The 24,624-nt window shown below is 43.2% G+C and overlaps 1 protein-coding gene across 5 annotated transcripts; it reads left to right on the top strand.

Annotated features, from left to right (window-relative positions):
• The first annotated feature begins 683 nt into the window (after positions 1-683).
• On the top strand, positions 684-23,923 carry SPACA5 (sperm acrosome associated 5). Of its 5 annotated transcripts, XR_012026179.1 has the most exons (6): positions 684-897; positions 1,304-1,462; positions 3,071-3,149; positions 18,474-18,642; positions 22,337-22,448; positions 23,338-23,923. XR_012026179.1 is itself a non-coding variant. In XM_072815814.1 (4 exons), the coding sequence occupies exons 1-4, from the start codon at positions 741-743 to the stop codon at positions 18,484-18,486; spliced, it is 408 nt and encodes a 135-aa protein (XP_072671915.1). In that variant the 5' UTR covers positions 684-740; the 3' UTR covers positions 18,487-18,884. The 5 variants fall into 5 exon arrangements, 4 of the variants coding, with proteins under 4 accessions (XP_072671915.1, XP_072671914.1, XP_072671912.1 ...); XM_072815814.1 differs by lacking the exons at positions 22,337-22,448; positions 23,338-23,923 and having other exon boundaries at positions 18,474-18,884; XM_072815813.1 differs by lacking the exons at positions 18,474-18,642; positions 22,337-22,448; positions 23,338-23,923 and adding an exon at positions 4,154-4,319.
• Positions 23,924-24,624: the final 701 nt, after the last annotated feature.

The following is a 24,624-nucleotide window of genomic DNA, read 5'->3' as shown; positions in this document are numbered from 1 at the left end:
GACGAGAGGCACTATAAGTGAACGAGGGAATAAATGATGGAACAAGAATGGAGGTGGAAACAGTAGTAGGGTGTGCATCTACATGTAATGTGTTGTGTATAGTATGTAATGGAGGGCAGAGAGTGAATGGGGCTAACGTGGGCCAGATTCCAGTAAATTGGGGTGGAACGGTGCATAATAAGTGAAGTGAAGGAAGTGCTGAGAATGGAAGGGCATGGTGGTAATATTGTGTGGAGCGGGAGAAACTGAGGCCATAGTAGGCACAGTGTCGTGAACAGTACTGACTGCTGAGCAGAGTGGGGGGAAGGGAGACAATGAGGGGCAGTGTAAGTGGAAATGGAGGTAACCAAATGGTATAGCATGATTAAAAACAGTGGAGTGGGACAGTATTTAAGGAATGTGGGGGAATGTGGGCTGATCATGAAGCCCAGGGCCTGAGTCCTGTCTGTGCTTTGCATCTCTGGCCCCTCTCTTCCTGCATCTCTTTCTGACATCTCAGGGTTTCTCCCTGGTTTTGCCTCCTCCCTTCTCTGTGTATAGGTCAGTATCTTTCTTTTTCATTGTGTGCCTGTCTCTAATAAGGGTAGCACTGGGAAAGATGTTGAGGTGTCCAGCCCTCTGGCTGTGTGTTCCAGAATCTACCATGTAGCTATTTCTTCATAGAGCCCAGAGTTCCAGAATGCCGCTAGTTCTAAACAGGGCAGGGTGAGTCTAGAGCAAAGAGTTGGGCAGGAGGGCCTATGGGTGTTATAATGCAGGCCTGGGTCACCATGGTGGTGACCCTGGCCACGCTGACAGTTGCCCCTGTGGATGCCAAAATCTATGAACGCTGTGAACTGGCAATGAAGCTGGAGAAGGCGGGCCTCAACGGCTTCAAGGGCTACAGCATTGAAGACTGTGAGACTCCAGCTGCCCCAAGTCCCACACACACCCCCAAGCCACCCATCACACTCAGACCCAGGCCCCCCTTGTCACTTATCATCTCCCTGGGCCAGGGCACCATCCTCTCGGTCATCCCCAGACTGACTTCTCTCATGTCCTTACCATCACTGCCTTCACAACCATCACCCTCATCTCTACCATCAATACCATCGCTACCATCAAAATCATGACAAGTACTATCACTATCACCACTGCCATCACTGAGATCTCACCAGAATCACCAACATCATCACCACCACCAAACCAGGATCATCACCCCCACAACTGAGATGACAACCATCCCCGCCCCCTCCCCCTTGTCCTGCCATCCCCTTGTCCCAGGACCCATGCCTACCCGCTACCTACCCCCTCCCTGTCCCAGGGCTGTGCATGGCACACTATGAGAGTGGCTTTGACACCTCCTTCGTGGACCACAATCCCGACGGCAGCAGTGAATATGGCATTTTCCAGCTGAACTCCGCCTGGTGGTGTAACAATGGTGTTACACCCACCCAGAACCTCTGTCACATGGAGTGTCGTGGTGAGGCAGCACTGGGGACACCCTGAAGCCCTGCCTGGCCCCACTGCCCAACACACAGAGTGCAAGGTTGCCTAAGCCATAATCTCCGGTAACAAGCAGAAAAATGATAGGGAAAGGAACAGACTTGCCTGGGCTGTTAGAGACACCATCCTGTATCTTTACTGACTACACTGAGATGTTGTCCAGGTCAGGAGGGCTCAGAGCTCCTGGACCTCACTGAGAATGGAGGCTGCAGTTTTCTGGGACTCAGAAAACAGGAAACTTGGCTCCATGCAGAATGGAGGGGGAGATTGTCCTGATTTGGGGCTGAGGTTGTTCAGGCTCTGAGGGAAGAAACATGTATCTGGCTGTAGGAACAGAAATAAAGTGTATCTGTGCAGAAAGGAGAGAGCTTTCCAGACAAGAGTGTGGTGTTATTGCAGACAAAATTTAATAGCAGTAGTTGTTCAGGGTTGGCCAAAATGGTGCTGGAGGTTGTCTGAGACAGACCAAAATGGGAACTGAGGTTACTGGGGTCTAGACCAAATGGAGGTTGAGGTTGTCCAAGTCCTGCTACAATAACAGAAGAGGTTACCCAGGATTGGTCAGCTTGAAGGTTGAGGTTGTCCAGGACTAGCCACCACAGAGGTTGAAGCTGTCTAGGACAAGGTAACATGAATAGTACAGTTTCTCAAGACTGGCTAAAATGGGTTAAGGTTGTTCACTTTGACGACTTTGTGTGTTTCACTTCACATGGAAGTTGAGGAGGGATCAGCTCCAATGGAAGCTGAGGTCCTAGAATGGTCAACATGGAGGTTGGAATTATTTATAACTAGTCAAAATGGCAATTGACCTTGTCTGAGGAAAGCATCCTCATCCTATGGACCGACAGGAAAGTGGCTTCTCCAGCCCAGCCGTCCGTGCTGCAGACCGTCTGCCCCTACTGCCTATGTCCTCCGGTCCTGCCCATTACTCCTGCCAAAAGGACATCTGGACACTTCGAATTTTTCCATAAAACTTGATCGTTGGATCATTAAATCTTTAGAACTGTTAGGAACCAAGGGCCTCCCTTCAGTAGACTTTTCCCTGATTCCAACTACCTTAAGTTTGCTCAGATTTGTGGGTGGCTTCATCCCCTCGACTAAACATTTAGTCCTTTGTTAGGATGACATCACAGAAGCACTGAAATCAACAGTCCAATAAAATACAAACTAGCCGTGAAAAAAAAAAAGGCAATTGAGGTTGTCCAGGACTGGTCACCATGGTGGTTAAGATCATTAACCAGTCAGAAGGGCAGTGAAGGTCACCCTGGTTGAGCAGTTGGGATCATCAAGAACCAAACACAATAATGACTGAGGTTGACTGGAACTAGACAGCATGCAGATGGAGGTCATTTGTAACCAAAGTGGCAGTTGAAGTTATCTAGGAACTAACAGCATAATGTTTGAAGTCAGCAAGACTGAATTCACAACCAGCTGACAAGTGAATCCAAGGTCATCCAGAATCAGCCAATGTAGTAGTTGAAGTTATTCAGGCTCCAAGGAATACAGAACCCCTGGGCCAGCCATATACAGTCACCCTGTCCCCAAAGCACCAGATCACTATGTCTCTTTCTTCCTTCCTCCCTAGACCTGCTCAACCGCCATATTCTGGATGATATCTTGTGTGCCAGGCAGGTGGCATCATCAAAGAATGGTATGACTGCCTGGTAAGTTCATGGGGGTGGCTTGGGCCCTGGGCAGCTGGGATAATGGCACTGCCACCCCATCAGCCTATCCACTTCATCCTCCCATCCTCCCTCCCTTCATTTCCCAGGGATTCTTGGACCCGGCACTGTTCTGGCCATTATTTATCTGAATGGCTCAAGGGATGCAATATGCATGCCAAATCTGACTCAAAGAAAATTAATTCATGACTCAGTTTCCCAGAGATAGAGATTTCCTGGATTTAATAAAGGATGCTATCTATAAATAATGCAAGAGACCTCTGATGCCTAACTCTTCATTTTCCCAATGCCTGGAGGTATCCCCATTCAATCACTTCCTCCATACATTCAGAGTTCTAATCAGAGACACCAGATAACTCAGGGTGTAAGTAAGAGCGCAGCTTCTCCTGGGTTCAAATATCATCTCTACCACTTATGAGCTGTGTTGTGTTGGGCAAGGCATTTAATTTCTCTGTGCCTCAGTTTCCTCATTGGCAAAATGAGGATGATAATGATAGCAACTATTTCATAGGATCATTGGGAGAATCAAATTAATGAGTGTTCAGCAAGCACATAAAGTGCTTGGTACACAAGGCAGGTATAGGTCTGGAAACAGAAGGGCAGGATGAGTGTCTGTGAAAATTGGCTTTCCTTAAAAAGCATCACTTTCAGAAGTCACTACAGGGTCTTTAATTAAGGTCTTCCCCAGGGAAAATAATATTGGTTTCAGCTTACACTGGAGGCTCAGTGGGAATTAAAGTGTTCACATTCTCCCACATCCTCCCACACTTTCCCATTCTAACATTCTGCACACCCCCTCAGCCCCACCCCGCCACTCCCTCTTTCACCATGAGTATCCTAAATTTCAAATGACAGGGTGGGAATTTAGGCCAGGAATTCAATATATACACAGGGTAGTAATTTCTTTTCACGAATGCCTGGATTTTGATGTGTCTTGGGCAGAGAATTTAGGATTTTAAACTTGCCACTCTTTCTCTTTGTACCAGCCCCATCAGAAGCCGCCATCCCCGTGAGGAAGCAGTCCCCTCACGTCTTTTGTACTTTTTGGTTGGGGGTGGATATTCACCCACCTAAAGCCTTGTTTTCAGTGTTTGTTTCCTCCAAGGTAAGCACAGGTGATCATTAAAGCACATATCCACCAGTGTAAGAATGACCGAGCCTCCTTCCTAAAATGCCAATTTGATTTCTGCCTTCAGCCCCAACCAGCCTAGATGACCAAATTTCACATTTCCCTGGGGATCCATAAAGGGGGCCATCACTCTCGGTACCAATTTCAGTATTTATCAAAAGCAGCAAAAATAAACTCTGCTGAATTTAAGTAAATAAGTGGGTCTCCTAAAAGCCTATAGGTAGCTCATAGCATTTCTGGAAAGACTGCATGATCAAGCCCAGGAAGAAGAGAGGTATACACATAGACACAAAGCCAAAACTTTTTTATTTTATTTTTATTTTAAAAAAGATTTTATTTATTTATTCATGAGAGACAGAGAGAGGGAGAGAGGGGGGCAGAGACACAAGCAGAGGGAGAAGCAGGCTCCATGCAGGGAGCCTGATGTGGGATTCAATCCCAGGACTCCAGGATCAGGCCCTGGGCCAAAGGCAGGTGTTAAACCACTGAGCCACCCAGGGATCCCACAAAGCCAAAATCTTGACTGTAGAACAGGCTAGAGCAGAAATACTGGCAGTATCAACTGCTGCTACTTCTGGAAACTGGTGCCCTAGTGGTGTTTTCTTCACATCGTTCCAATTATGCACCCTTTCTAATAATGTCTAACATTTATATTTATAGTCATTTTTCCTTTAGGGATTATCTTTATTTTTTTAAGATTTTATTTATTTATTCATGAGAGACAGAGAGAGAGAGAGAGAGGCAGAGACACAGGCAGAGGGAGAAGCAGGCTCCATGCAGGGAGCCTGATGTGGGACTCAATCCCGGGACTCCAGGATCACGCCCTGGGCCGAAGGCAGGTGCTAAACTGCTGAGCCACCCAGGGATCCCCATTATCTTTATTTTTTAAAAATATTTATTTATTTATTTATTTATTTATTTATTTATTTATTTGACAGAGAGAGAGAGAAAATATGCACAAGTAGAGCAGAAGGCAGAGGGAGAGGGAGAAGCAGACTCCCCATTGGGCAGGGAGTCCCATGCAGGCTCCATCCCAGGACCTGAGCAGAAGGCAGATGCTTAATTGACTGAGCCACCCCGGCACCCCTAGTAATTATCTTTAAATCTGTAGCTTTATATCAATTGGCAAACTCTTTTTTTCTTGTGGATGGCACTTATTCCCCATCATGAGAGCCATCAAAATATCTAAACAGATTTTGTTACTTTTTTTCTATTGAGAGTTTGGTGTTAAATCTGGACTATTTCCCTCCCCAGAGGACTATGTTTATTGAAGTTAATTAAATTGGGTTTCTCTCGATACCTGTGCCCAAATTTATAGCAAGGCTTGGCTTCCAGCTAAAGCTTCTCATTATATTCAAGGCCCCAAAGACTGAAGACATGAACCACCTCTCTGATGTAAAATAGTCATTCAACACACACCCATGGTAGCCAAGTACAGAGGCCATGATTTTTGCATCAAGACCTTGGCTCATGCTACTCCTTCCTCTTGGAATGTTCTTACCCCTAGTATGGCTGGCACCTCATTTTCAGGTCTAAGCTCAAATGGCACCTTCTCAGAAAAGCCTTCCCCCACCATGTTAGCTAAAGCAGGATCCCTCACCCTGCCTTTTTCTTTTCCTTTGACTCTATAAAGGATTTCCCATTTTCATTTCTTTCACAAAGTTTCTTTTCTCTCTGAGGTCTTTAACTCACAATGAGCTTTTACTATGGAAGAAAGTTTTTCTCATATTCAAGAGAGGTCTGGGGCACCTGGGTGGCTCAGTGGTTGAGAGTCTGCCTTTGGCTCAGGGTGTGATCCCAGGGGCCTGGGATTGATCCTGTGGGGAGCCTGCTTCTCCCTCTATGTCTCTGCCTCTCTCTGTGTATCTCTCATGAATAAATAAATAAAAATCTTTAAAAGAGAAGGGAGAGAGAGAGAGAGAGAGAGAGAGAGAGAAGTCAAAGGGTTTTTCTCCTGTGTGGGTTCTCTAACATATAGTGAGTTTTGACTTCGTCCTGAAGGCTCTACTACACTTCTCAGACATAGAGGGCTTCTCTCTTATATGAGTTTTTTTTATGTATAATTAAATATGATTTCTGGGAGAAAGCTTTCTCACATATATTATACCCATAGGGCTTCTCTCCTGTGTGAACTCTCTGATGAATAATGAGATGTGATTTCTGTAACAAAGCTTTATCACATTCATTGCATTCACACATTCATTGCGTTCACAGGATTTCTCAAGTTTTTCTTCTATATGAGCTCTCTGATGTAACATGAAATAGGACTTCCAGGAGAAGACCTTTCCATATCCATCAGTTTTTTTCCTGAATGGATTCTTTGATGTACATTAAGAGTCACCTTGGGGCACCTGGATGGCTCAGCTGGTTAAGCATCTGCCTTCAGTTCAGGTCATGATCTCAGGGTCCTGGGATCTAGCTCCCTGCCCCTGGCCCATCAGACTCCCTGTGCACTGAGCAGGGAATCTGCTTCTCCCTCTCCCTCTGCCCCCTCCCAACTCTCTCTCTCTCTCTCTCAAATAAATAAAATCTTTTTAAAAATTTAAAAAGGGGTGCCTGAGTGGTTCAGTCAGTTAAGTGTCTGCCTTCACCTCAGGTCCTGATCTCAGGGTCCTGGGATGGAGCCCCATGTCAGGCTCTCTGCTCAGTGGGGAGTCTGCTTCTGCCTCTCCCTCTGCCCCTCCCCCCACTCGCTCACACTTGCTCGTTCTCTTTCTCAAATAAATAAAATCTTTAAGAAAAAAAGAAAAAATAAAACAAAAAAGTTTTCTTTTAAAGATTTTATTTTTTTATTCATGAGAGACACAGAAAGAGAGGCAGAGACACAGGCAGAGGGAAAAGCAGGCTCCACGTAGGAAGCCCGATGTAGTACTCAATCCCAGTACTCCCAGATCACACCCTGAGACAAGGCAGAGGCCCAACTGCTGAGCCACCCAGGTGTCCCAGAAAACAAAAAAGTTTACAAATAAATCAAAGTATTGACAACAGAGTAATGAGGAAAATACCAAATAAATAACAAAACATCTCTTTCCACCAAAAATAAATAAAATAAAATAAAATAAAATAAAATAAAATAAAATAAAATAAAATAAAAACATGACAGATTAGAAAGGGTATTTTCACTCAGTAGCGGGGAGTATAAACTTGCATGAACTTTTTCAAAGGCAGTTTGGCAAGGTCTATGAAAGTTCAAAATGGGGGGCACCTGGGTGGCTCAGTGGTTGAACATCTGCCTTTGGCTCAGGTCCTAATCCCGGGATCCTGGGATCACGTCCCACATCAGACTCCCCCAGGGAGCCTGCTTCTCCCTCAGCCTATGTCTCTGCCTCTCTCTATATATGTCTCTCATGAATAAATAAATAAATTTTTTTAAAAAAAGTTCAAAACATGCCCATCTTTTGAACCAGAAATTCTAGAAACGCTCAGCACAGTACAACAAGACAGGACATGAAAGATTATTGCCTTGCCATGCAACATGACACAGGCATACAAGACAAAAAAATGTGCAGCTGTTAAAAATCTCTGTCTTAGCAGTGAAATATCTTCTATCAACAAGTATTCATGGAGTAGGGACTATCCCAGCTATGCCAGTAACCAGCTCTGTAACCCCACGCCACTTGCTTATCTACTGTGGAACTCAAGTTTTCTCATCTGTAAGATGCGGATATTAAAGGTACCCACTTCTCCCACTTCTCAGGATACTTGTGAGGACTAGGGTGGTCATGTGTATAAAGTACTTAGTATAGTGCCAGGCCCAGTGCAGTCTCTTTAGGTGTTAGCTGCTGTTCCTGCCACTAATATTCTCATCATCATCTGTATTATCATTATCATTATCATTATCATTACTCCTACCACCTTCATCAATGTTACTATGTGAAGGGAAAACAGTGAGTTGCAAAACAGTTTGTGTATTATGAGCAAATGTTAGCAAAGGAAGGTTTATATCAACTCTATACTTTTATGTGTATGTAAATATAAAGAAGGAGGGACAGAGAGGTGTCCAGAGATGGCAATTAAATTCACCATAGAATTGGTTATCTGGAATGAGCAATGATACGAAATCCTGAGATACTTTCTCTTTTTATATTGTACATTCTTAAAAGAGTTTGAGGTTTCGGTGCCACTTCTATTGCCGCGAGGGGGAAAAATGACAAAATAATATAGACATTTTTAAAAAGGGCATAGGGGAGGGGTGCCTGGGTGGCTCAGTGGGTTAAGCATCTGCCTTCAGCTCAGGTCATGATCCCGGGATCCTGGGATCAAGTCCCGCATCAGTCTCCCAGCTCAGTAGAGAGTCTGCTTCTTCCTCTCCTTTCTGCTCCCTACCTCGTACTCGCTCTCTCTCAAATGAATAAATAAAATATTTTTAAAAAACAAATAAGGAAACCAAGGCACAGAGAAATTGGAGACTGCCTAATAGACTTAGGCAGCTATTATGAACATTTTGGCCCAGAGTCCATGCTCTTAACCAACACACATTACCCTTCCTTTGCTTCTAAGTGTTTTCACACAGGTCAGGGAGAGGGGAGCAAATAAGAACTCACCTGGAAATTAGTCATGTCTGCCTTGTGAAGAGAGGGCAGTGGCCTAGAAAAGCAAAGCTATTGAGAGAGGGGGGAAAGGAAAGAGAAGAGTTTGTAACAGCATGGGAAAATGGAAAGTTCACCAAATCATCAGGCTGGCAATCCATAAATGCCAGCTGGTAAAATGGCCATGCTGTAGCCAAGAAAAACGGGAAAGAACATTCGTTTGCCTCACAGAGCCCCATCATTCAACAACTCCGCTCTGTTATGCACCTCCAGACCTCCCAACACTCCCCCTCACCCATCACTGGCTCTAGACACTCCCTATCGCCCCAAATACCCCCATTATTCACCCCACAGCCCCCATGACTCACTTCACAGATCCCCCGTCACTGACTCCAAGGACCTCCCATCACACCCCCAACACCCCAGAGACCCCACCTCCACAGCCCCCGTCGCTCACCTTAGAGGCTCCCCATCACGTACTTCCCCAGACTCCCAAGGCCCATCTCAGAGCCCCCTCCAAGTACTCACCTGGCAAGTTCGCGTCTTTGCAACGTCCACACTGGCCGGTGCCGCTGCAGCCGCAGACCAGCCCCGTCTCCCCGCCGCTCCCAGTGAACCCTCCGCCCTCCATCCCCTACTCTTCCTGTTTTCCACCCGGATTCCGGCGGCGCCTGCCTGGAGCTTCACAAATCAGTCCCAAGTTCCTGGGACGAGCCCTGTCTCGGTGTTTTACCCCACCGTCGAGGGGCTGGGGCTCTGCCTCCGCGAGCGCATTTGGCCTCGCCCGAGCGGTCAGTGCCAGCGGCCAGTGCCGTCGCCGCGCGTTTGCGGTTCTGCAACTGCGTGGACCACACGGCGGGGAGGCGGGGGAGGGGGATGGCCGCGCCCCTAAACTGATTTGTCACGGAGCAGGCATCTTTCAAAAGTTCCAGTTCCGTACAGCGGAGGTCTGCGCCTCGGAAAGTTCAGAAGACAGGGGATTTCGGGAGGACTTTGAAAACTTGCCGGGAGTGAGGTCCTCGGCGCAAAGGCTAGTGGTGGGCGAGTTACGCGCGTAAAGGCGGGTTTAATGGGAGCTGGTGTGGACAAACTAGGGCTCAGGACAAGACCACCCCCTCCGCGGGAAGATACCGCGGCAGAGTTGGGGCTGGGGGGACCGGGAAGAGCACAGATAGCCCCGGGAACCATGAGTGGGAAGAAAGGAGGCAAACCGGGAGTGAGCCCTTCCTCTACAGATCGGTACCCCTGGGAGAGGGGGAGAAAGTGGAGGGGTCGTAGACCTTGCAAGAAAGTAACACTGGGGGGCGCCTGAGGGGCTCAGCGAGTTAAGTGTCTCCCTTCGGCTAAGGTGTGATCCCAGCGTCCTGGGATGGAGAACCCTGCTCCGCGGGGATCCTGCGTCTCCCTCTCTGTCTCTCTCTCCCTGCCACCATCCTGCTTGTGTTCTCTCTCTCTGTCAAATAAATAAAATCTTGAAAACAAAAGTAACACCGGGGAGAGGGGAGAGGGAGAACCGGGGAGCAACAGTCCTAATAGATACTATTGGGCTAGCCGTCCTCTGTGGGAGATTCCAGAAGTGCAGATGGAAGAAATTGCGTCCTGGGAGGATGAGATGTGTGAAGTGACCAAGGAGAGTCAGAGACAGAAGCCTGGGGGGATTGGGGCGACTTGGACCTAGATAAGAATCCAAACCTGACGGTAATCTGCCAGGCACACATTCCATCCCTCCTTCTAGGAATCTGCCCCCAGAAAGTTGTGTTGTGGGAGGGTCGAGATGCCAAGTCAGAGTCCGATAGCGCCTCCCCGCACCCCCCCGCCCCCGTTCCAGGCCTGCAGGTCTCAGTTACCTGTGGAGGAGCAAAGGGGACACAGTGCTTGGGTGTCTTAAACACTCTACCCTATTAATCACTCTACCACTTAGTCGTGTGAAAGGTAAAATGCACAGGCTAATTAAGGAGATGATTTTTTTTTTCAGGCTATTGCAGTGGGGGAAACTCGTTAATGAGGAACATCTCAAAGGCAAGAAAAGGGACCTGGGGTTTCAGAAAGTGTTAAATAACAAAATTTAACCAAGTAAATTTGAAGATCTAATTGGTTTTGTTAAATGGTTCATAAATCCAGCAGCACCTCACCTAGCAAGTGGAGAGGTGCTCTAAGGAGTTGTAAAAAAGGCAGGTTTGCACAGAAGATGGGTGGAGGCAAGAAAGTTACTAGCCAAAGAAAAGGATTGTACCAAACCAAGCCTCACTCTAGAGGGAAAAGCAAGGTGTCTTATCATGCAGATTATCTCATCTTTCTTGGAAAGGAGGGTGGAAAGGGCCCAAGTGGCAGATTCATTGGTATGGATTGAAAAATCCCTTGCTGTCTGGTTAAGACTATACTTCTGCAGGAGATTGAAGCTGCAATTAGATTATGTCTTGGGGGAATAAAAAAATATAGATTTCAAGGGGTATATTCACCCCAATGTTTATAGCAGCATTATCAACAATAGTTAAACTATGGAAATAGCCCAAATGTCTATCAACTGATGAATGGATAAAGATGTGGTATATATACAAACATGTACTATTACTTGCCCATCATAAAGAATGAAATCTTGCCATTTGCAATGATGTGGATGGAGCTAGAGGGTATTATGCTAAGTGAAATATGTCAGAGAAAGACAAATATTATATGATCTCCCTCATATGTGGAATTTAAGAAAGAAAACAGATGAACATAGGAGAAAAGAAGAGAGGGAAACAAGACATAAGTGACTCTTAATAGAGAACAAATAGGGTTGATGGAGGGAGGTGGGTGGAGGATGAGCTAGATGGGTAATGGGAATTAGGGAGGGCATTTGTTGTGATGAGCACCAGGTGTTGTATGCAAGTGATAATTCACTGAATTCTACTCCAGAAACCAATATTGAAGTGTATGCTAACTAACAAAATTTAAATAATAATTTAAAAGATTATGTTTTTGGGAATATATTTGAGAACTTGGTCTAAGTGACACCATTTTGAGCCTGTGGGTTGTTTTGTTTTTGTTTTTGTTTTAACAAGAGGCAGGTAAAAAAAAAAGTCATCCTTGAGTCATGAACAACAGAGATGGGTCTTATCTTGGAATATGCAAAAGTATTGGGAATTGCTATGGACTGAATTGTATACCCCTCAAAATTCATATGTTTCAACAAAATGTCCCCAAAATGATGACATTTGGAGATGGGACCTTTGGGAGGTTAATTAGGTTAGATGAGATCATACAGGGGACCCAGATTGGATGGGTTAGCATCCTTAGAAGAGACACCTCTGCCACACGAAGAAGAGGTCATGTGAGGACACATTGAGGAGGTGGCTCTCTGCAAGCCTGGAAGAGAGTTCTCCTCAGGAACCAAATCAGCTGGTGCCTAGATTTTGGACTTCCCAGCTTCCGGAACTGTGAGACATTATTTTCTGTTGTTTAAGCCCCCCAGTCTATGGTATTTTGTTATGGCAGCCTGAGCTTACTAATACTGGGAAACTTGTAGTTCTCTATTTCCTGGAACACAAACATGTGGCGGTATTTCTTCTCTATCGGTGCTTTCTGGAAGAACAGGACTCATTCATATATAAAGTCTGACTCTGCCAGGCCCCTCCAGTCCAGCTCACCTTTGCCCCTCATGGCTCCCATTCCTTCCTACTCTACCAATCATTTAAATCTATGTCATCCCACTGTGCCCCAGATTTCCTCATTCAGTCCCACTGTTTATTCACTTCCATCCACTCTGCTTCATAGCCACCATTCACGCATACTGTACCCCATATTAATACCTTTTTTTAAAAAGGTCTCACATATCTATTATTGAAACAACCTGCAAATGCAGAAGTACAGAAAAATCATTTTCCCAATTAAACATGTCCAGCTGTCCAGGAGTGATGTTTTCAGCTTGATAGGGTGAGATGCTAGTGACCTTGAAACAGCGTAAACAGAGGATCCCTGGGTGGCTCAGCGGTTTAGCACCTCCCTTCAGCCCAGGGCATATGATCCTGGAGTCCCAGGATCGAGTCCCAGGATCGAGTCCCAGGATCGAGTCCCGCATCGAGCTCCCTGCATGGGGCCTGCTTCTCCCTCTGCCTGTGTCTCTGCTTCTCTCTCTCTCTCTCTCTCTCGCTCTGTCTCTCATGAATAAATAAATGAAATCTTAAAAAAAAAGAAACAGCATGAATATGTGTGCAATCTCATGTACAATTCCTTACACACCTACCTTGGTTCTTCCCTGATGTCTCCTCTTGGAGTTGCACCTGGTTTTATCACCAGTTTTCATTCAAACCCATTGAGGAATAAGATGATTCTGCTTACATTTCTTGGTCAAGAATCATTTGATCTTGAAAGTCTCATGAAAAGACATGACGAGGAACAAAATCAATCATGCACACCACAATAGCAAAGAAAGGGAGAGAGAATTAACACCTTTTTTATTGTGGTAAAATACATATAACATGAAATTTATTATTTTAACCATTTTAAAGTATACGATTCAGTGTCATTTAGTACATTCCTGGTGGTGTGCAACCATCACCACTATCTAGTTGCAGACTATTTTCATCACCCCAAGATGAAACTCTGTACCCATAAAGCAGTCATTCCCTATTCCTCCACCACTGTCACCCTCAGCCCCTGCTTCACAGTAATCTGTTTTCTGTCTATGGATTTGCCTATTCAGGATATTTCATATAAATAGAATCATACACTACATGGCTTTTGTGTCTGGCTTCCTTCACTGAGCATAGTGTCTTCAGGATACATCCATGTGGTGTCATGTATCAGTATTCATTCCCTTTTTAAATACTCTATTGTAGAGATATACCACATTTGGTTTATCCATTCACTGATTGGTAGACATTTGGGTTGTTTCTATCTTCTAGCTATTGTGAACACTGCTGCTATGACCATTTGTGTATAAATTTTTGTTTGAACACCTGTTTTTTAAAAAATATTTATTTATTCATAAGAGACACACACACACAGAGGCAGAGACACAGGCATAGGGAGAAGCAGGCTCCATGCAGGGAGCCCAAAGCAGGACCCTATCCTGGGTCTCCAGGAACACGCCCTGGGCCAAAGGCAGGTGCCAAACCGCTGAGCCACCCAGGCATCCCAGAACACCTGTTTTTAATTTTATTGTGTATATACCCAGGAGTGGGATTGCTGGACCATATGGTATTTCTATGTTTAACTACTTAAGGAACTACCAAACTGTTTTTCACTATGGCTACACTATTTTACATTCCCACCAGCAATGTAGGAGGGTTCCAATTTCTCCACATCTTGCCCAACAGCTGTCATTTTCTGGTTTTTTTTTTTTATAGCCATCCCAGTAGGTATGAAGTGGTATCTCATTGTGGTTTTGATTTGCATTTCCCTGATGACTAATGATGGTGAGAATCCTTTCATGTGTTTATGGACCAGGTGTATATCTTCTTTGGAGAAATGTCCTTTCAAATCCTTTGCCCATTAAAAAAAATTAACTAACAAAAAAAAAAAATTAACTAGGCTCCATGCCCAACATGAGGCTTGAATTCACGACCCTGAGATTGAGAGTCATCTGTTCCACCAACTTAACCAGCCAGGCACTGTTGCCCATTTTTAAAATGGATTTTTGTCTTTTTGTTGTTAAGTTGTAAGAGTTCTTTATATATTTTGGATACCAAACCCTTATCAGATATATGATTAGTAATACCTTCTCCCATTCTCTAAGTTGTCTTTTTACTCTCCTGATAATGTCCTTTGATGCACAGAAGTTTTCGATTTTGATGAAGTCCAGTTTACGTATTGTTTCTTTGTTGCTGATGGTTGGTGTCATATCTCAGAAACCATTGCCAAACCCAAAGTCATTAAGGCCCTATGTTTTTGTCAAAGAATTTTATACTTTTGTTCTTATATTTAGGTCTTTGATACATTTTGAGTTAATTTTTATATGTGATGTGAGGTCAGGATCCAAGTGCCTTCTTTTGTATGTGGATATCCAGTTGTCCTAGCACATTGTTGAAGAGACTATCCTTTCCTCCATTTAATTGTCTTGACACACTTGTTGAAATCAATTGACCATACATGGATGGGTTTGTTTCTGGACTTTCAATTTTATTCCACTGAAATATATATGTCCATCCTTGTGCCAGTACCACACTGTTTCCATTGGAATTTTGATAGTGATTACATTAAATGTATACATTGCTTTGAGGAGTATTTGCCATCTCCACAATGTTAAGTTTTCCAATCCATGAACACTGGATGTCTTTCCATTATTTAAGCCTCCTTTCATTTCTTTTACTGATGTTTTGTACTTTTCAGTGCACAAGTCTTGAACCTGCTTAAATTTGCTCCTAAGTATTTTATTCTTTTTGATCCTATTATAAATAGAATTAATTTAATTTCTTTTTCAGATTGTTCATTACAAGTGTACAGAAATACAAGTATTTTTGTCTGTTTATCTTGTATTCTGCCACTCTGTTGAATTCAGTTATGAACTCAAATAGTTATTTGTGGATTCGCTAGGACTATATATATATATATATATATATATATATATATATATATATGAAATATTATCTGGGAATAGAAATAGTTTTACTTCCATTCCAATTTGAGTGCCTTTAATTTCTTTTTCTTGTCTGAAAATTGCTCTGGTGAGAACTCTGAGTACAATGTTTAATAAAATTGGCAGAAGTGGGCCTCCTTGTTCCTGATCTTAGGGAAATACTTTTGTTCTTTCACTATTGAGTATAATGTTAGCTATGAGTTTCTCATAAATACCTTTTATCAGGTTGAGGAAGTTCGTTTCTATTCCTAGTTTGTTGAGTGTTTTTATCATGAAAGGATGTTGGATTTTTGTCAAATTTTTTTCTGCATCAATGAGATGACATATTTTCATTAACATGTGGTCCAAGACATTTCCTAATGTGATTTTTTCCTGAGTTATTTACAAGTGTGTGACTTATTTTCAAACATTTGAGGATTTCCTAGTTATGTTATAGATATATAATTTAATTCCATTGTGGTCAGAGAACATATACTATAGATCCTCATCCTTTGAAGTTTGTTGGAACTTTTTTATAGATGAGCATAGGATCTATTTGGGTAAATTCTCTTTGTGCACCTGAAAAGAATGTGAATTCTTCAGTTGCTGGGTGTGGTGTTGTCTATGTACTAATTATATGAAATTCATTAATTGTGTTGTTCAAATCTTTTATATCAATTTTTTTCTGCTTATTATATCACTCAGAGAAGTACTTTAAAGTGCCTAACTATGTTGTGGATTTGCCTATCTCTCCTTTTAATTCTATTGAGTTTCACTTTATTTATTTTGAACCTATATGATTAAGTGATATAATAGGCAGAATAATGGACACCCAAAGATATCCTGCCCTAATTCTCAGAAACAAATAGGAGTTTCCATATACATGAATATGTTTTGTCATATTGACAAAAGGGATTTTACAGATGTAATTAAGATTATTAATCAGTTTATCTTAATGTAGAGACATTATCCTAGATTACCCATATGGGCCTAGTGTAATTACATGAGCCCTTAACAGCCGATGTTGGGGGGTGGAGGCAGGAAGATGGCAGCAGAGTAGGAGGACCCTAGGCTTGCCTCATCCCATAAACAAAACTAGAATAACCATCAGATCATCCTAAATACCCCAGAAACCAACCTGAAGGCTGACAAAACAAACTCCACAACTAAAGGGAGAGAAGAGGCCACCTTGAAAAAGGTAGGAAGTGTGTGGATTTAGTTTAGGGGACCAAACGGATGGATCACAGGCTTTGCAGAGGGAAGGGAGCCATGATCACTGAGAAGGCCAAGAGAAGAAGAACACACAGGGGAACACACAAGGAAATTTCCCCAAAGCCATTGGATTGGAAAACAAGAGGGGTTGAATTTCATGAGTTCTTGCAAGCAGTTACCAAAATTGAAACAGGAAAAAATAGAACATGTGAACAGAGCAATAACCAGCAAAGATATTGAATCAGTAATTTAAAAACTCCCAACAGAAATATCAGGGAGGGAAACAGAACATGAAAGACCCCTAACTCTAGGAAATGAACTAGGGGTGGTGGAAGGGGAGGTGGGCAGGGGGTGGGGGTGACTGTGTGATGGGCACTGAGAGGGACACTTGATGGGATGAGCACTGGGTGTTATTCTATATGTTGGCAAATTGAACACCAATAAAAAATAAATTTATAAAAAAATAAAAATAAAAACTCCCAACAAACAAAAGTCCAGGACCAGATGGCTTCACAGGCAAATTCTACTATTTTAAAAAGGATTGATACCTATTATTCTCAAACCATTCCAAAAAATAGAAAAGGAAGGAAAACTTCCAAATTCATTCTATGAAGCCAGCATTACCCTGATACTAAAACCAGATAAAGATACCATTAAAAAAGAGAACAGGCCACTATCCCTGATAAACATGGATGTAAAAATTCTTAATAAATTACTAATGCTAAGTGAAATAAGTCCGAGAAAGATAAATATAACATGATTTTACTCATATGTGGAATTTAAGAAACAAAACAAATGAGCAAAGGGAAAAGGAGAGAGAGGCAAACCAAGAAGCAATCTCTTAACTATAGTGAACAAACTGATAGTTATCAGAGGGAAGGTGGGGGGATACATAAAATAAGTGAAGAGGATTAAGGAGTGCACTTGTCCTGATGAGCACCAGGTGTTGTATGGAAGTGTTGAATCACTGTATTGTACACTTGAAACTAATGTAACACTGTATGTTAACTGACTGGAATTTAAATGAAAACTTGATAAAAGAACAGATGCTGGGAGGTGGGAAAGGAAGGCAGAAGGGAAAGTTAGAGATTTGGAGCACATAAAGAAGTTGATGTGCTATTGTAGGCTTAAGGATGGAGGGGGCCATGTGCAAAAGAACTGAATTCTGCCAACAAACTGGATGACTTTGAAAGTGGATTCTTTCCCCAAAGCCTCCAGAAAGGAAGGCAACCTTGCCAGCACCATAATTTCAACCTTATGAGACCCTAAGAAGAGAGCCCAGCTGAGCTGCATGTTGCTTGGAATTCTGCCCTATGGAGACTGTGAAGTAATAAATGGGTGTTATTTTAAGCTGCCAAGTTTGTGGTCATTTGTTAAAATAGCAACAAAAAATGAATGATACAGGTAGATTAAAAATTTAGAATTGTTAAATTTTCCCTTGACCTGACCCTTTTATTATTATGAAATTTCCCTCTTTATATCTAGCAGTACTTCTACTTTACAGCCTACTTGACTATTAGTATAGCTATAACAGCTTTCTATTATTGGTTTCATGGCATATCTTTCTCCACCCTTTTATGTTCGACTTTTTTATACCTCTTCATTCCTTTCTATAATTCTTGCTTCCATTTGGGATCAGATTAAATAACTCCCTTTAGTATTTCTAGTACTACAAGCCTACTGGTGATCAACTCTCTTAGGTTTCTTTGTATGTAAAAGGCTTTATTTCACCTGATTTTTTAAACAAATGGGATAGATTGGGTATAGAATTTTCGTTTGGCAGATTTATTTCCTTTCATCAGGGCAATAATTTGTCCACATATACTTTCCAATATAAAAGTACCTGCCACACTGGCCTCTGAACACTCTGTTCTTCCTTTTATGTCCTTTCTAAACAGGAATAGAAAATGATACAGTCCCTACTGAGATGTGCAGTTGAGACTTAATTCACAAGGCCTGGGCTTTCCAAACCTGACACCTTCCAAATGTCTTCAGGACTGGCACTTAATAAGCAGCTCCTGAGAGATAACCTCTGAATCCTTGGAACATCTTGCCTGATAAGATATGGTATGTCTTTGTATACCTAAGTCCTCAGGCCACACCAGATAATCTATGCTAACAATCTGATTTATGGAGAATGTACATTTTTATATGTCTGGGTGTTCAGACCACACTGTATTAGTTTGGCCCCTAGGGGGCTAGAGACTAAATAGCTGAGTCACATAAGTGCCCATTGCTTAAGACTGACCCCTAATAAAAACCCTGGACTCAAGGCTCCAGGGAGCTTCCCTGGTTGGCAATACTTTATACATGTTGTCATACATCATTGCTGGGAAAATTAAGTGCTGTCCATGTAACTCCATTGGGAGAAGAAACTGGAAGGTAGCACCTGGTTTCTCCTGGTCTCTGCCCTGTATACCTTTTTATTTTTTTAAGATTTTATTTATTTATTCATGAGAGACACAGAGAGAGAGAGAGAGGCAGAGACACAGGCAGAGGGAGAAGCAGGCTCCATGCAGGGAGCCTAACGTGGGACTCGATCCTGGGTCTCCAGGATCACACCCTGGGCTGAAGGCAGCACTAAACCGCTGAGCCACTTGGGCTGCCCTGTGCACTTTTTTCATTTGATTTTAATCTGTGTTCTTTTGCTATAATAAACCACAATCGTGCATACAATCACTTTTCTGAGTTCTATGAGTCTTTCCAGTGAGTCATTAAACCTAAGAGTGATCCTGGAGACCACATATTTGGCATCAGGAATGATGTTCACTAAAATGACCCTGGTTCACTGAAACATGGCAAAGGCATTGTTTGAGAAAAGGATGAGGTAGTGGGAGTTCATGAATCTTTGATGCCTGGATAGCTACCAAGTCACCCATGGTATAAAATGGCAGCTATACTGTGATCAGTTACTAGAGGTAAAAGTTACCAGTGGAATTCAGAAGTGACAGACCTAACTCCTGAGCAGTTGGGTCACTGAATGTATTAGGGTCCTCCAGAGAAACAGAACCAATTATATATTTTTTTAGATTTTGATTTATTATTGGTTCTTTTTAAGATTTTATTTATTTATTCATGAGACACACACACACACACACACACACTCACACACAGAGGCAGAGACATAGGCAGAGAGAGAAGCAGGCTCCATGTGGGGAGACCAATGTGGGACTTGATGCTGGGACTCCAGGATCACGCCCTGGGCCGAAGGCAGACTCTCAACTACTGGGCCATGGAGGCGTCTCTTATTATTGGTTCTATTCTATATTATATTATACACATTTACCAGTTTATTAAATACAAATCAATAGCCAGATGAAGAGATACATAGGGCAAGGTATGGGGGGAAAGAGTACCACTGTCCTAATGTCTCCATGTGTCCAGCAACCCATTATCTCTCTGAGTCCAGTCCTTTTGAATTTTTATGGAGGCTTCATTGCATAGTCATGATTGCCTAAGTCATTGGCTATTGGCTGATTCAACCTCCAGTCCCTCTCCTCTCCCCATAGGTCAAGAGGTGGGGCTGAAATTTTCAAACTTCTAATCACATGGTTGGTCCTCCCGGCAACAAGCTTACCAAGAGTGGGCCCAGGAGTCACCTTCATTAGTAACAAGACACCCATGTCACCTTTATGTTTCTGAAGCCCTCTTAGGAACTGTTGATGAAAACCAAGTATATCTGAGAAATATATTTTGGTCATCTGAATGACCAAATACATATTTCTTATCAATTACTATATCATAGATGCTAAGAAAATTAGAGTGATTCACAAAAGAATGGAGAAATAAAAAAGGGAGGGTCAAGGAACTTTAACAGGGTGGAAATCTTTAAACAGTTATTGAGAAATGGGATTAATAAAGCAGATATTAATGGAGCCAAAACCAAGGCCTTAATGCAGCTCTATTGGAGGTTGGGTGGACTGATGGGACCCTCTGCTGGTCCACCAACATTGACGTGCCCTAAACAAATCCACTCTATTCTCCCTAGTTTGGAGAAATTTTAAAAGCCAGAATGCAAAGGTAATGATGGGAAAACTGACCTTGAGTTACCATGGGTAATGGTTTGGCAAATTTATCAGGATATGGATTGATGAAGGAGCCACAGGGTCCCTGACAGATCCCTGGACTGGGGACTCAAGGCTATATGAACATGAGTAAGGCTATATGAACATGAGTGAGTAAAGTGGCCAGGGTAGGGAAAAGCTTTCTGGGATTCCTTGACATGGAATCCCATTGCACAGTTTTCCAAAACTTGTTGGTGAAGTCCTCACACCTATATTGGGAGAATATTGAGCTGTAGTAGTTGATGAAATTAAGATGAAAGTTTGGATGAAAATTGAAATGTCTTGGGGCACCTGAGTGGCTCAGTCAGTTAGGTGTCTGCCTTCAGCTTGGATCATGATCCCAGGGTCCTGGATCGAGCCCCATGTTGGGCTCCCTGCTCAGTCTGCTTCTCCCTCTCCCTCTGCCCTTTCCCCCCCCAACCTGTGCTCACTCTCTCACTCTCTCTCTCCTGTCTATCTCTCTCACTCTCTCTGTGGATGTGTGCTCTCTCGAATAAATAAAATCTTTAAAATAAGAGAAAATTGAAATGTGTAAATGGACTTGATGTGAAGTGGTTGCCATCTCCCTTACCTGAATGTGTTATTGGGATAAGTCTGACTGCAGAACACTTCTCCTACCTAGTATTGTAGGACAGAAGGCATGTAAATTTACCCTCCATTAACTGAACATGCTAAACAGGAACCTACAGAATTGCCAGAGCCCACACAGGTTCTTAATTAGAAACAGTATAGAATACCTGGTGGACAGAAGGTAATAGACTGGAACTTATGACAAAAGTCCATGAGTGCCACCCAGTGGCGATCACTAAGAATCTGGACCAGAAAATTTCCAGACACCAAATAATAGACACTGGTTGAGAAAAAATTACTAGCTTGCTATTAGGCATCAATTGAAACTGTCCCCATGACTGAAGGTCATACAATGATCTTGAAATATGAAATACCCATAATGTCTTGGGTAATGTCAGAGAAATGCTCCAAGAAAGAAGGCAGTGCCCAGAAGAGTTCCATAATAAAATGGAAATGGTTTACATAGGAACACACTCCCAGAGGAATGCAAGAAATCGTATTCATAAGCAGATAGACTCCTCTCCTGAGGGCTGATTTTGGAATCACCTGAGGCACTCCCAAATCCTATAGCTATGTGGATGGGTCCTATAAACAGCTCGAAATTGAACAACAAAAAGCTGCTTAGTCTACAGATGGCAGTTCCAAGGTAGACAGATGACACCCTGTGTGGAAGGCCACCACACTGCAACTGACTGATGTAAAAACGCTGGTGGAAGATGGTGAGAACAAATCAATTCAGTGGGCTGAATTGCATGCTGTTTTCCTTGCAGTGATGGAAGAAATAGCACAAGGATAAGAACCACTATATCTGAGTTTCTACTGAATAATGGGTAGTAGCCACTAGCTTGGCCATATGGTCAGGCAGATGGGCAATAGAAAATTGGATTATTAAAGGGGTCCCCATATGGGTCACAGTCCTGTGAAAATCACTAGTGGAATTTAAACGGTGCAGTAAAGTAGAACATGTCAATGCCCCTCAGAAGAACCCCTTTCCAGAAACCAAAGGAACTGGCAAGTGGATATCCTGGTGTGTTGGCTCGAGGCAGTCCTCTGGGTCTATGAAATGAGTGGATGTGGGATAGATGCAACAATATAGACATGAGCTAATCATTGACATATTCCTCCAGCACCCACTGAGACACAAAATGTCAATAAGAACTGTCCTGTCGAAGACAAGATGGAGACCTCAGATAACTATGGAGCAGATAGTCCTTTGGGGAAGGTCCCACACATAAACTGGCAAGTAGATTATGGCAGACTACTGCTGATAGCTCCGGGAGGCTGTCAACAGGTCTCTGTTTTTTAATTGAGATATAACTGACATATAACATCATGTAAGTTTAAAGTATACAGTGGTGTTGATTTGGTACATTTACATATTGTGATATGATTACCACTATAGCATTAGCTAATGCCTCTATCATATCACATAATTATTTCTTTTATAAATGGGTCTTGACAGGAATAGACACTGTGCCGGGCTTTGCATACTTGGTGGTAGCTGCAAATATTCAGAATACTATTTTTTAATTTTTATTTATTTTTTAAAGATTTTTATTTATTTATTCATGAGAGACACAGAGAGATAGAGGCACAGAGACATAGGCAGAGGGAGAAGCAGGCCCCATGAAGGAAGCCCGATGTGGGACTCAATCCCAGAACTCCAGGATCACACCCTGAGCCAAAGGCAGATGCTCAACTGCTGAGCTACCCAGCGTGCCCAGAATACTATTTTTTAAACTGGAATAGAAGATGCTATAGCAATTGGAACCCCTGTGTTACATTTTTTCAGACTGAAGAACACATTTTACAGCTCATAGTGTCTAACAATGGACAACGAGATATCACATCAAATGGATATATCATTTTGCATATCATCCTCAGAGTACTGGTTTGATAGAGAATTAGAACAGGCAATTGTGTAAAACAAGGGAGATAACGTCATGGAGAGTTGCCTTACACCCCTTCATGAACATATGCCTGCATTTAACATGATGGGCCAGAGGAGGGTCTCCACTAGATTCCTACAGTTTTCTGAGAGGTCTGAAGCTGAGGGTGGGGAAGATGCTGGTAATACAATACAATTCTTTCCCAATCTGACATCAATTTTCTTCTTCCCTCCCTGAAGCAGTCATCCTGAGACCCCAGCTACACCTGCAGATGCCAGAAGCAGGCATGATCCTTAAATGAGAGACTGTAACTATACTTCTAAACTTTATTCCAGCATTCCTAAGGACCTAATAGGATGGATTATGCCTTTGCCTGTTATATAAATGGGCCAAAGATGACCTCTGTGTATTGGTCCCTAGGTTGTTTATATCTTCACTGCAAGCTGAGACCAAATAGCCCAAAAGCCTGCTGGTGCCTAACTTAAATGTTTGCAAATCCAATTATCTTATAACCCAAACAAGCAGATTTTTCACCAATTAGAACCTACCTGCTTTGCACATCCCATGAAACTTCACCCTACATCTGCTGGCAATAGGTAAGGTAAGCCCTGGGCTATAAGAGACCCAAGTTGCCACTCCCCTTCAGAGCTCTCTGACCCAGAGACTCCCCACTTTGCTGCTGAATGGCATCACCTAGATACATAAGCTCCCTCTCTGATCCTCTATCCCCCAGCAGTTCCCTCGCCCTCTTGCCCTTCTTAGTGGCCCTTAACGTTAGCCTCTGTACAGACTCTCACGGTGAAGCACTTACCCTGCCTGCCAACCCTGTCCAAGTGTCACCCAATAAAGCTTGTGTGTGCTACCGCCACCTTGTGGTCATATAGTTTTCCTTGATCAGCCCCCACATACCTCAAACTCCTGCAAGTGGCAATGAGGAGGAAGAGAGGATCTCTGGAGATAATTAGGAAATAGAGATGGGGGCCACCCAGTCAGTAGGACAACCAACTGGCAAAAATCCTGGACAGCCTCTAATGGCTGGAACTCAAAATTTGAAATGCCACTGCTGCACTTTGGCATGACATTATTCTGTGCTGCATTACGTATTTTGCATCATCTCCCCATGCCTCATCACCTTAGCCAGGCAGTTATACCAGTATTTGAATGAATCCAAGCTATTGTAAGTGACTTTTGAGGTCAGAGGCACTGAGCTGCCTGAGGAAGGAAGTCAGCTCGCCTGCCTAGGTGCCCCATTAAACAGGGCGATGAAGAAGACCTGTAGGCCTGAAAAGAAAAGAGGGAGAAGTGCATGCCCCTGGACCAAGAGTGTGCTACCCCCACCCCATCACAGGCTATGGTGGGAGGAACTCCCTGTTACTGGCCAGTCACTCAGGGGTACTTTGAGAGGAGAGCTCATCCTCATCTCTGGGGACCACTATGACAGTTAAACAAGCTTATAAGGCAGAGACATCAGGCCAAGGCTGGTCTCCTAAGTGTGGCTTGAGGAAGCCCCTTTGCACACAGCCGCT

This window comes from Canis lupus, chromosome X, assembly GCF_048164855.1.
Source record: "Canis lupus baileyi chromosome X, mCanLup2.hap1, whole genome shotgun sequence".
Lineage (NCBI taxonomy): Eukaryota > Metazoa > Chordata > Mammalia > Carnivora > Canidae > Canis > Canis lupus.
The sequence above is the reverse complement of the archived record's forward strand: the minus strand, read 5'-3'. Positions and strand labels throughout refer to the sequence as shown.

What these genes read in the sequence shown, in the direction of transcription:
- SPACA5 (XM_072815811.1), top strand. Translation starts at nt 741, where the DNA reads ATGGGTGTTATAATGCAGGCCTGGGTCACCATGGTGGTGACCCTGGCC. An exon ending in GGGCTACAGCATTGAAGACT is followed by an intron (nt 898 to 1,303) that starts GTGAGACTCCAG and finishes TCCCTGTCCCAG; the next exon opens with GGCTGTGCATGGCACACTAT. An exon ending in GGTGGCATCATCAAAGAATG is followed by an intron (nt 3,137 to 3,256) that starts GTATGACTGCCT and finishes TTCATTTCCCAG; the next exon opens with GGATTCTTGGACCCGGCACT.